The sequence below is a fragment of the Mustela nigripes genome, chromosome 3 (assembly GCF_022355385.1).
Source record: "Mustela nigripes isolate SB6536 chromosome 3, MUSNIG.SB6536, whole genome shotgun sequence".
Classification (NCBI taxonomy): domain Eukaryota; kingdom Metazoa; phylum Chordata; class Mammalia; order Carnivora; family Mustelidae; genus Mustela; species Mustela nigripes.
Window position 1 is genome coordinate 28,310,087 of NC_081559.1, and position 12,892 is coordinate 28,322,978.

Genomic DNA, 12,892 nt, shown 5'->3' on the forward strand with positions numbered 1-12,892 from the left:
CTAAAAGTTTGCGTGCAAATAGATTAAAAAAAAAAACAAAAACAAAAACAAAAATGAGTGCACTCACCAGCCGGGGCAGGACCCTCTGGGTCGGAGTCCTGGGGTCTCTCAAATCTGGGTGGAACCTCCAAATGTTGTACCCAAGTTTTTGCATCTGAGAGACCACCCAGGAGCCAACACCAATGCAATCACACGAGGGTTTATTCGACAGGCTTAAGCTTGGGCCCAAGTATACCCGATGCAGCAGAGTAGGGACTCGGACCAGAGCTTAGTTAAGGCAGGGGTATTTGTGGGTTCCTGCTACTAAAGCAGGGTGGGGGTCTTTAGAACTAAAGTAGGGTGGGGCTTCCTGAAACTAAAGTAAAGTAGGGGAAAGTTCAGCCCTAGGGCACAGGGGTCTGAGATGGCTGTACTTATGCTAAGGCTAAACCTGAGGTGGGATGGCCTTAATTTTTCTCAGCCTCCACACCATCCTGCTTTTACCTTTCTGAAATAGAAATAACTTTTTAATATACTTTGAATATATAGGAGGCAAAAGATTCATGAAACGCTACTCTTTCTTCTTGGCATTGTTTTCTGGACCATTTTACTCTTTTCCATCTTATTAAAAAATAATTCTGGTCACAGTCCCTAAATCCGGGCTCAATCTACAGCTGGAAAAACTCTGCCTTAGCTGATTTAGGAATGTGGAGGGAATAGAATTGCACTAACGGACACCTAATACTTAAATTTGTTTGCTTGTCTTTCACCGGCCAGGAATCAGATGACCTTGGACAAGGGGCTGTTTTTCTTGCTGTGCTCTGCTTTGTTTCCTTTTTTTCTTTTCTTTTCTCTCCTTGCTGGGAGCTCAGACTCCTGGATCAACTCCCGGGGCTTGGGACGGGGTTGGGGGGGTAGGGTGGGTGCGCATTAGGAAAAGCCAGCGGCCAGTTAAATCCCAGCAGCCGGTTCCTGCTCTCTGGGAAGTGAGGAGCACCAGGGCGAGGGCGCTGTGCGGTGGCGAACCTGTAGGTCAGGCAAGGGCCGGGCTCGCTGGCTGGGGCTTCCTGGCCTTGGAAGGGCCCCGGGCTTCCAGAACTTTGCTGGACTGCGAGACAAAGTACAGACCAAAGAACTTGACGTTCTCGCTGTGAGTGCGCGGAAATGCAAGGTGGGGAGTCGGAGCAGCGGCGGGCGCCGTGGGCGCTCGGGGCGGGGGGGGGGGGGCGGTCTGGGTTAATCCCGGGGCGCATCCTCTGCAGTGGCGTTGGCCGGCGCCTCCCCTGGGCCGCAGTCCTACCGCTGGAGAAGGCTGCCTTTGTGTGTTCTTCGTTAGGTTACGTTGGAGAGACCGACGACCGCAAGGGAAAGTGAGCAGTAAGGGGCCTGGCCGGCTTTCGCCCGGCCCACTCCCGGCCTCTGGCGCCCTTGAACCCGCCCCTCCGGGTAGATCTCTGAGCGGTCTCCAGGCACTCTTCACTCGCGGTCCAAAGGCTCGGCGGCGCGGGCAATGGATCTCGTGGCTGCTCTGCGGGGCGCGAGACTGCGGCGGGCGCTGCTGGGGCCGCGGGTGGCCCTCCCAGGCCTCTGCCCACACGGGGCCAGAGCCAAGGCCGCCATCCCCGCCGCGGTCCCGGTTACCGCCGAGACTCCTGGAAACGGGCCTGGCGACCAGAGGCTGCGGACCCTGGAGGAGCTTACTGGGCCCGGACCGCTGCGCTTCCTCTTCCAGCTGTTAGTGCAAGGCTACGTTCTGCGGTTACACAAGCTCCAGGTACCAGAACTGGCCTCGCGACCGGGGAAGGGGGAAGTGGGGGGAGTGAGCACCAGGACGGAAGAGCAGGAGATGGGGAGATGTTGGACAAAAAAGTGAAGGACGCGAAAATTTAGCTCAGGACCGACTGGAGCTATGGTCCTAGGCTGGACGTCGGTAGGGATCACGTGTAAAGGGTAGACAGAACTCTGTGAGCTGAAATGAGTAGGTGCAGAGCGGTAGGCACCAGGGAGGAGGTGACTTGGGAAGCCAAGTTCAAAATGCACGGAGGTTGAGAGAGGCGGAAACTGTCTTGGTAACGGAATGGCAGGTCCCAGTGTCTACCCTGTCAGATGTGGTAGAACCACTATTTAATTCTGGGGTGGTGTTGACTACCACAGACTTCTTCCAAAGGAAATGGCTTTGGGGAGGGTTATGGACATCTAGCAATTTGCAAGATAAGTTTTCCCATAGGGAGAAAAATGTCACTTCTGGGGGATTGAAAGCAAAATCATAGACGTTCAGGAAAAGATGCATTTTGTTGCGTTGTTATTATTAAGGAATCAATGTCCAGTAAGGAGAGTTTATTCAGGGGAACACTGAGGCAGGGATGGATGGATAGCCCACTGCGAATGGACAGAGACTGGAAAACCCAATGTGGGTTAAGGTGGAGAGGTTTTAGGAGATGAACTGAAGAGATTCAGCTGGGATCTGTCTTCCCAATGACTATTACAAAGTACGGACGTACCAACTCTGCCCCAGGCATTTTTTTCAAAGGGCTGGGATTCACTGGTCGGTGGCCAGTGTCTTCATGGTTTATAGGCCCCCTTGCAGGAGAAGGAGGACAAGGGTCTTGAACGAGTCAATAAACTGCTAATTTCACAAAGGGAACTTGAGTGCAGTAGGACTGACTAGACAGACTAGACGGGAGAGGTGGAGAGGGCCTCAGGGAAGGAAGGCTGGGGAGTGGCCTGTCTGAGCCGCCCTCCGGACAAAGCTGGACCAGAATTGAGGATGAAGTGACTCTGGGGTGTTGAAGCACTAACCGGACTAATTTCAGAGCTTCTGCTCCCACCGGGCTGCTGTCCTCTCCTGGGGTCTTCCCTGTTAGCTCCTGCTCCTGAAACTGGGTGGGCAGCTCCCAAGGTACTCAGAGATGGTTAAAAAAGCATTCCTTCCAGGCTCAGCATCAAAAAACCAAGTAAGCCAAGAAACCAGAATCCTGTAAACTTTCCCTATGTGATTTAACCTCTGGAAATGTGAGAGGCCCAGTGAATGCCCCAGGGGTGGGGACGAAGGATTTCTCACCACTTCTTAGGGAGAGTTTACTGCAAGGTTTTGCTTAGGATTTTCTCTGGAGCAGTAACTACCAAAGAAATTCTAGACCATCCGAAGAGGTGTAGGAGGAAGCAGGAGAAACCGGGAATGCATAGCCTTTTATTTTATCTTATTTTACTTTATTTAAAATTTATTTATTTATTTGAGGGAGAGAGAGAGAGCACGAGAGCCAAGGGAGAGGCAGAGGGAGAGGGAGAAAGAGAATCTCAAGCAGACTCCACTCCGAGCGTGGAGTCCTGAGATCATGACATCAACTGAAATCAAGAGTCGTCTGCTTAACTGACTGTGCCACCCAAGAGCCCCAGGCATGTGTAGACTTTTAAAGGAGTGGCCAGGACTAGGATCCAGGAGAGCCCCCTGGCCTCCAGCCCCTAGATCCCAGAGATCTGGAGTCACATGAACCTTCCCAGGGCATCGATGGAAAATACATTAGCCCTTCTCAACCTGCTGCAGCTGGTGTGAATTCATGAAGAGTGGAGGGTTGCACATCTATGAAACCCAGTTAGTACCCCTACTGAGAAGGAGGATACATTTCAGGGACACACACTGTATCAGTTCAAATTTATTTGGTTGCCACTCCCACTGGCTTCAGGTAGGCTTATTGGCTCCTATAACCAAAAAGTGTAATAGTTGGTTCCCTTAGCTATGTAGTGTGCTCTGGACATTCATGAGATGATCAAAGCTATAGTTTTTGTTTTTTGGCATGTGCCTTGGCTCTGCTGTCTTGCAGAAGTTAGATGACTGACCTGGGCTACCTACCCATCTCTGAACCCATCACAGTGGCCAGAGACATACTCTAATTAGCTTAGACACGTACAGGCTCACCCCTAAAGCTGGGATTGGGGTCCCTCCCACCTAAACCACGTGAGTACTGCACAAGGCATACGAGTAGAGTTGCTCTAAGGGCAGCTGACCGTAATACCCCCTGTACCCTCAGTTGTCAAAAACCGTGTATCACATGCAAAAATCATAAAATCAGCTCAGGGAAGCATTGTAGGGCTTAAGGGATAGAGTGGGGATTGGAACATATGAAAATCGTGCTAGCCCATAAATGCAGTTCCGTTCTCTAGCTAACTAAGATAATACCAAGTACTGGAAAAATGAAATGTGAACGTACATTAAATTTATATGTAGATTTAAATTAATTTCTTTCAAAGATGTCAGCTGAGAGAATGATGAGACCGGTTACATATTCCATTGCTCTAATTGGGGACTGTCTTGGCTGGGGACCCTTCATGTGCCCCACAGTGCCCTGTGCACATAATTGTCATTTCATATGCATGTTTCTCTCTCTCTCTCTCTCTCTCTCTCTTTTCTTTTTAACAGTTACACATTTTTTTTTCTTATGGTGCGAACTCTAAGATCTACTCTCTTAGAAACGTTCAAATGGGGTGCCTGGGTGGCTCAGTGGGTTAAGCTGCTGCCTTTGGCTCAGGTCATGATCTCGGGGTCCTGGGATCGAGTCCCACATCGGGCTCTCTGCTCAGCAGGGAGTCTGCTTCCCCCTCTCTCTCTGCCTGCCTGTCTATTTGTGATCTCTCTCTGTCAAATAAATAAATAGAATTAAAAAAAAAAAAAAAGAAACGTTCAAATGTGTCATAAGTATTAATAATTATAGTCACCAGGCTGAGCATTACATCCCCAGGATGTAATTTATGTTGTATTTATTTTGTATCTGGAAATTTGTATCTTTTGACCCCCTTCACCCATTCCGTCCCCTCCCACCTGTGGCTTCTGGCAGCCACCAGTCTGTTCTGTGTCTCTATGAATTTGGTTTTGTTTGCTTTGTTTTTAGATCCCGCATGGAAGAGAGATCAGCCAATATTTGTCTTTCTCTGACTTATTTCACTTAGCACGATGCCCTCAAAGTCCATCCATTTGTCATAAATGTTGAGATGATCTTCTCTTGTGTGGCCAAATAATACTTCATTGTATATATACCATAACTTCTCTACCAGTTCATCCCTTAATGGACACTTAGATTGCTTTCAGGTCTTGGCTCTTGTAAATAATGCAGCCATGAGAACAGGTGCCTACATCTTTTTGGTTAGTATTTTTTTTTCTTTAGATAAATACCCAGAGTGGAATTGCTGGATTACAGGGCAGTTCTATTTTTGATTTTTTGAAGAACCTCCCTAGGGACTGTACCAGTAGCTATCCTCACTGAGAGGATGCGAGGGTTCTCTTTTCTCCACGTCCTCACCAACCCTTATAATCTTTCATCCTTTGGAGGTTCATGCTTCTTTTTTTTTTTTTTAATAATTTTTATAAAGATTTTATTTATCTATTTAAGAGAGAGTGAGTGAGAGCTTGAGCAGGAAGGAGGGAGGAAATGCAGAGGGAGAGGGAGAAGCAAACTCCCCACGGAGCAGGGAGCCCAACGTGGGGCTCGATCCCAGGACCCTGGGATTGTGACCTGAGCCAAAGGCAGATGCTTAACCAACTGAGTCCTCCAAGTGCCCCCTTTTGAGGTTCATTCTAACAGGTGTGAGATGCTATCTCATTGTGGTTCTGATTTGCATTTCCCTGATGATGAGTGATGTTGAGAGTCTTTTCCTGTCCCTGTTGGCCATCTGTATGTCTTGGGGAATATGTTTACTTGGATCTTCTGCTCATTTGTGAGGCTGATGATATTTTCTATTGTCTTTTTAGTCTTTATTTTATTTCTTTTCATCCTGATCTTTGTTGTTTTCTTCCAGAAACTAACTTTGAGATTAGTTGAGGTTCTTTTTCTAGTTCTTTAAAGTGTAAAGTTAGGTTGTTTATTTGAGATCTTTCTTATTTCTTTCTTTTCTTTTATTTTTTTAAGATTTTATTTATTTGAGAATAAGAGAGAGAGCATGAGAAGGGGAAGGTCAGAGGGTCAGCAGACTTCCCACTGAGCAGGGAGCCCCATGTAGGACTCGATCCCAGGACTCCAGGATTGTAACCTGAGCCAAAGGGAGTCGCTCAAGCAGCTGAACCACCTAGACACCCATGAGATTGTTCTTGTATCTTTTTTTTTTTTTAAGATTAAAAAAATTTTTTTTTATTTGACAAAGAGAGAGATTACAAGTAGGTAGAGCAGCAGGTGGGGGAGGGAGCAGGCTCCCCGCTGAGCAGAGAGCCCGATGCGGGGCTCAATCCCAGGACTCTGGGATCATGACCCGAGCCAAAGGCAGAGGCTTAACCCACTGAGCCACCCAGGCGCCCCTCGTTCTTGTTTCTTGATGTGGCATCTATCACTGTGAACTTCTCTCTTAGGATTGCTTTTGCTGTATCCATAAATTCTGGCTTTTACCACTCTTACCATCCTTTCCTTAAGCCTGAATTCCTGTTCTCCACTGGACATGAGCATCAAAGCCAGATGATCCGGGACCTTCTGAACCTAACAGGCATCATTCTGCGCAATGCAGAGGGTGTCATGTCCAGCTCCAGCAGCCCCAGTGCCAGGTCAGCAGCAGGAGCAACCTCCTAAAGACTGTGGGAAGGAACGGGGCCTGGGCGCCCCCTCCTGCTCAGTCTCCCATGCTGCGCACTCTGCCCCTGTAATTTACGTAAGCACCATGGCTGTGTCTGTGTCCCTAAAAGCATGTTTGATTCCCCAGCTCAGGAATCTCCACAGGGCCTGGGAATCAGCTTTTAACTTTTCACAGGGACATTTGAGGCCCTGGCCTCCCTTTCCCAGGTGCCCCCTTAACTCTTTGAGGGTTTAGGATGCTCTATTACCTTTTTCATATGTCTTTAGGTATTTTCTGATTTTTTGCTTCTAGGTTTCTTCTTGGTTATTCAGTAGTCTGTTGTTTAATTGCCACATTTTTATGAATTTTCCAGTTTTGGGTTTTTTTTTTTTTGTAATCAGTTTCTAGTTTCATACCTTGTCAGGACAAAAGATGCTTGATAAGATTTTAATCTTCTTAAATTTGTTAAGACTTGTGTTGTGGCCTGTCATGTGATCTCTCCTGGAGAATGTTCCATGTGTGCTTGGAGAAGAATGCATCTTCTGTCATGTTTGGATGGAATGTTCTGGAATGTTCAGTGTGAGTCTGCTAAGTCCCTCTGGTCTGCTGTGTCATTTGAGGCCAGTGTTTCCTTATTGATTTTCTGTCTCGATGATCTGTCCGGGGGATATCAAATTCCCCTACTATTATTGTATTGCTGCTATTTCTTCCTGTAAGTCTGTTAGTATTTGTTTGACATACTCAGGTGCCCATGTTTTATACCATCGCCTGTTTATGGCTTAGAGGCTGATAAGTTCTGAGGGCTGGGCTTGTGTCCTTCCCACCTCTGTATCCCCCAGTGCCAGACACAGTCCCAGGTAGAGGGAAGGTTCTCAGTAATGTTTAATAAAAAACAAATTTCAGGGGCACCTGGGTGGCTCAGTCAGTCAAGCGTCCAATTCTTGACTTCAGCTGATGTCATGATCACAGGGTGGTGAGACGGAGTCCCGCGTTGGGCTCCGTGCTGGGCGTGGAGCCTGCTTGAGATTCTTTCTCTCCCTCTGTCCCTCCCTGCTCTCTCTAAAAAGAGAAAAAATATTAAAAAAATATAAAAACCAATAAATTTCATGGAGCAGCCAGAGGCCTGTGACGGATACTGAGCAGTGGCTCCCTCTGGTGGCAAACTTGGTGAGACTCTCGTCTGCTCTGTGGTCTGGCTTGTGCAACATGAGCTGGGGTGAAGACGAGACAGCGAGGGCGGTGGGCAGAACGAGTAAGCCTGACCCTTCAGGTCTCAGCTTTTCAAGTTCAGAAACTAAATCGGCAAATTCAGCACGGGCAGACTATTAGGGACTGACCGACGTTGGCCAAACCCACAGAAACAAATTGTGGATAGGGGTGGCCGTGTATTTATTTACTAAGGACGCCAATCCTCTGGGGGATCCTAATATACTGAATCACATAGAAACTCTGTATCCCAGTTATCTATTGCTGTGTAACAACATAATGGCCTAAACCAACGTTTTGTTACATTCCTGATTCTGTGGGTCAGGAATTTGAGCAGCGTGCATCAGAACGGACTTAACTCCGCTTCACAGCGTAGTGGGGCTTCCCTTTGAATGGCTGGTGATGGCTGGGATGGCTCGAGCGGGGTCGTATTTCTGGGCTTTGCGCCTGGCTTTTGGCTGGCTTCCTCAGTTTTTCCCCATGTCACGACTCCTGGGCCTGGAATTTCCAAGATAGTTCCTTCAGTTGCATGTTCGGTGCCTGGGCTAATTTGGCCACATCAGCAGAGTTTCTCTCTCTCTCTCTCTCTCCATGTGGCTAGCCTGGGCTTCCACACATCATGGTGGTCTCCGGATAGTCAGAGTTCTTGCAAGGTACTGGCTTCCCCCAAAGTGAGTTTCCAAGAGCTGGAAGGTGGACGTGCCAGTTTCTTAAGACCTGGGCCTGAAAACCAGCACAGTGTCATTCCGACTGTATTCTACCCATTGAAGCAGTTACAGAGCCCCCCCAGATTCCAGAGGAGAAGACATAGACCTCACCTCTCAATGGGAAGGGTGTCAACGAATCCGTGGCCATCTTTAATCCACCACATCCTCTTCCAGGATCCAAGTACCTAGGGAGAGAAAATAGTCATTACATTAGTGGTGCTTGGTGTCCAGAGGCCCCAGAATGAAAGGAGCAGAACTGCACAAAAGGAAATTTCATCTAGGCTTTGGAGAAACCTGGTTGAATGGGCCTCTCTGGTGCCTGTCCGTTAGATTAAGTCTCTCTCTCTTGAGAGATGAAAGCTGCCAAATTCTTGCTGCTTGGCTCCCGTCTTCTGGGTTCTGTAATGGCCACTCTCATTCTGTTAACACATTCTTTCTTCGGTTTGGCTAATACCATTGATTAGATGGATTTTCTGCTCCAGGACTCCTGTTACCATCCAGCCTTTCAGAGATTATCCTCTAGTTACCTTTAGTTGGCTCTCAGATGGATCTGGCAGACATGAGAGGTTGTCCTTGAGACTATGGCCAAACTGGGTGGATGACTTTTAAGCCACAGGGATGGGAAATTCGAAACCAGGTATTAAGGTCGAAGGTGTGAATCATACCAACTTAACAATGGCTGTTAGAATTTTTATCTTACAGATAAAGTTCTGTGGTCAAAAGAATACCGAATAGTCAAGGTAGCCATATTTCCGATTGGGAGAGCGTAGAATGATGTACGTGTCCTGGTAAGGGACTAATTAATTATAGTATCTTCATATGATGGAATTTTATGCAACCATTAAAACATACCTTAGCTCTGTATATTAATATGAATTGCCTGCTAAGAGGTGGGAAGAAAGTAAGGCACAAAACTAAATATATGCATGTATATGTTTAGTAGGTGCCTAAAGTCTTTCTAGGAGGACGCACAAGAACTTGGTAATGAATGGTTGCCTCTGTGTGGGAGTCTTGGCATTGGAGAGGGGAGTTAGGATGAGGTCTTATCTTTTATTGCAGGACTGCTCTGGACCTCCACCAGGCTTTCTGAGAGGACCTATTACCATAAAAACAACAACATCCCTGGGCGCCTGGGTGGCTCAGTGGGTTAAAGCCTCTGCCTTCAGCTCAGGTCATGATCCCAGGGTCCTGGGATTGAGCCCCGCATCAGGCTCTCTGCTTAGCAGGGAGCCTGCTTCCTCCTCTCTCTCTCTCTCTCTCTCTCTGTCTGTCTACTTGTGATCTATGTCAAATAAATTAAAAAAAAAATCTTTAAAAACAACAACAACAACAGCCGAAGAACAGAAAGCAGGAGATAAGCGCATGGCTGACTGCGTGCTTCCTAGTGTAACATAGTATTTTGAGGTCCTCTGATAGCCCTTCCCCTGGCACCCTTGTTTGGCGCTGGGTCTTTTCGATTTCCACCTTTGTGCTACACCCTCTTTCCACTTCTGCGTCCGCTGCTGATGGCACATTCCTTGTTCTTGGGGTGCTCTCACGGTTCCACCCATGACCAGCTCCGCGTGTAGGCAAAGTGCGCTCAGCTCAGCACACCGTGGATTTGCTTTGGGGTGGGTGAAGGCTACAGGTTTGGAGCGGGGGTAGTTGAGCGGTGCTTCTGTCTCCATCCCACAGCCCCTCAGAGGGCGCCCCAGGTGCCTTGTCTTGGATCACCCACTCCCCTCAACCCGTTGTTTGTCTAGAGTGCTAAGTCCCAGGGAAATTCTCTTTTTTTAATGTATATTTTTCTTTTTTTTTAACATCTTAATTTTATTTTTTTCCGTGTTCCAAGATTCATTGTTTATGCACCACACCCAGTGCTCCATGCAGTACATGCCCTCCTTAATACCTGCCACCAGGCTCACCCAATCCCCCATTCCCCTCCCATCCAAAATCCTCAGTTTCTCGGAGTCCACAGTCTCTCATGGTTCGTCTCCTTCTCCGATTTCCCCCAATTCATCATCACTAGCCGTCAGGGAAATTCAAATCAAAACCACATTGAGATACCACCTTACACCAGTTAGAACGGCCAAAATCAACAGGACAGTCCCAGGGAAATTCTTACTGGCCTACGGTGCGTGTCTTTGTAACTTAACAACACTTCTGTCTTCTTGCATAAAAACAGACATTTTTATGATTATTGAAGTAATGGATACACACGTGCATCACATTTTTTTTTTGCAAACTTATTTGTAAAGTAAAAAAAAATCAGAACCATGTTAAATGCCCATGAGCAGGATAAAGAAATTGTGATATAGTCCTACAATGGAACAATATAGGACAGTCATAACAAATGCACAAGCTTTTAATGTACCCATATATAACTCAAAACAAGGTTGACTAGAATGATAGGTACAATAGAATACTATTTCTGTAAATTAAAAACCGTACAAAAGTACCATAGGCTGTCGCTGAACACATATATATGTAGTAAAATTTAAACATTGATGAAAAGAATACATTTCAAATTCAAAATAGTGGTTGTTCTGGGAAGGGAGGGCAAAGGGAATGATAAGAAGGAGACTTGGAAATGTTTTCTTCTCTTTTTTTCTTTTTTTTTTTGATGTTTTTGTTTTTTAAAAAGATTTGAGGGGGCGCCTGGGTGGGTCAGTGGGTTAAGCCTCTGCCTTCAGCTCAGGTCATGATCTCAGGGTCCTGGGAGAGCCCCACATCCGGCTCTCTGCTCAGCGGGGAGCCTGCTTCCCCCTCTCTCTCTGCCTACCTCTCTGCCTACTTGTGATCTCTGTCTGTCAAATAAATAAATAAAATCTTAAAAAAAAAGGTTTGAAACAATTATGACACATAATAACGGTTCTTAATTTTGGTGGGTGGGTGCGTATGTATTTATAATGGTATTTTCTTGAACTATCCAGTAAAATATCCAGTAAATATTCATAATAAAAAATACAAGCAGTCCTGCTCATCCTAAGTCCACTTGGAGCCACTGGCTTGGTCTGATCTCGGAGACCATTCAAGGCCAGGTTGAGAGCAAGGAGGACCCGGGAATGCTGTTAATTATTTAGCACCTTCTGTCTCCTGGAAATGTGAATTCCACTTGTGGGAGGGGGTTGGGGCTAAATTCCTGACGACACTTTGACAGTCCTGAGACAGGACTATCCCAGTGGGGCTCCTCTTCACCTCTGACCCAGAGTGGGCCTTCTTTCGGCCACACCTGTCAGTGGAAGCAGAGTGGCTCGTGCTGACCGTTCCCTCTCTCCTTCTGTCTATCCAGCTGATGGCTGCCAACTTTTAGGGGCAAGCTTGTTGCTACCCGCAAAATAGTACGTGGAGTCTGTGAGTTTACTTTTGTAAAGGAAAAGCTATTTCCTTGCTGTTTTCATGTTTTGTTTTGTTTTGTTTTGCTGTACCGAGAGCCTCCCTGAGGAGTCCACTAGTCAGTACACGGAACAGGCCCTTAAGTAGGAGAACAGAACATTGCCATGTGGTATCAGTTTTTCCTAGTGGAGATTTTAGATAATTTTAATGTTATTTTTTTTTCCTCTTGTGACAGCTTTATGGAGGTAGAATCACGTGCCCTATCATCTATCCCACTGAACGGTTACAAGGCTTTTCGGAGATTCCCAGACTTATGTGACCATCACCACATTAATTTTAGAATATTTTCATTGCCCTGGAAAGAAACCCGAGGCTTTCTAGCGTCACCCGGGCTCCATTCCCTCATCAGTCCCTGGCAACCACTCATCCATTTTCCCTCTCTGTGGATTTGCCTATTCTGGGTATTTCATATAAACGGGCTCACTGGCTATGTGGTGGATTGTGAAAGGTGCCTTTCACATAGCAAGCTGTTTTCCAGATTCATCCTCGCTGGGGCCTCTATCAGTCCTTTGTTCCTTTTTATGGCTGAGTAATATTCCCTCCCAGGCTATGCCCCAATGTAGTCTTTTACCTGTCTGTTAATGGAGATTCATGGGGTTTCCACTTTGGGGGTTGGTATTATTTTTTGAGTTTTCAAGGTACACATAACTGTCAAAGAGAAGCACAGGAGACATTCGTGAAAGTGGTGAAAACAGATTTTCCTCAGTAATGCGTGACAGGAGGGGAAAGAGATAAATTCCCTCTGCTTTGTGAGGCGGTGGGGGGTATGACGGGGCATTTTAAGAGGAGAGGGAGGGAGTGGGGAGCATGACAGTGCCGGCCTGAGCAGAATCAGGGAAATGAAAAATCACAAAAAGCAGGAAACAGGTGTTTGGTCCATGTGAGACTCATCTGGTTTGTTAGCCGGGGCTTATCAGAGTTAGAGGTCTACGTGTCCTCAGGGACTGGACACAGGGGCCTTATTTTTGGGTGTCGGCTGGAACAAACAGGAAATTCTTTTGGCAGCCTTGGGTTTTCTTAGGCAGGCCTTTCTCAGAGGGATGAAGGTCATCCTAGGGTTGCTACTCCGAGCTGTTAGAAAGCATGTTGGTGTG

General features: G+C 46.9%; 1 protein-coding gene across 2 annotated transcripts in view; it reads left to right on the plus strand.

Annotated features, from left to right (window-relative positions):
• Positions 1 to 925: 925 nt before the first annotated feature.
• LOC132013556 (sterol 26-hydroxylase, mitochondrial) overlaps positions 926 to 12,892 on the plus strand; it is a 35,221-nt gene continuing 23,254 nt past the window's right edge. Inside the window, exons 1-2 of one of the 2 annotated variants that reach the window (XM_059393491.1) lie at positions 926 to 1,150; positions 1,316 to 1,753. In XM_059393491.1, coding sequence (XP_059249474.1) covers positions 1,490 to 1,753 — 264 coding nt within the window. In that variant the 5' untranslated portion in view covers positions 926 to 1,150; positions 1,316 to 1,489. The remainder of the gene's footprint in view (positions 1,151 to 1,315; positions 1,754 to 12,892) is intronic. The other variant, XM_059393492.1, reaches the window with a different exon arrangement.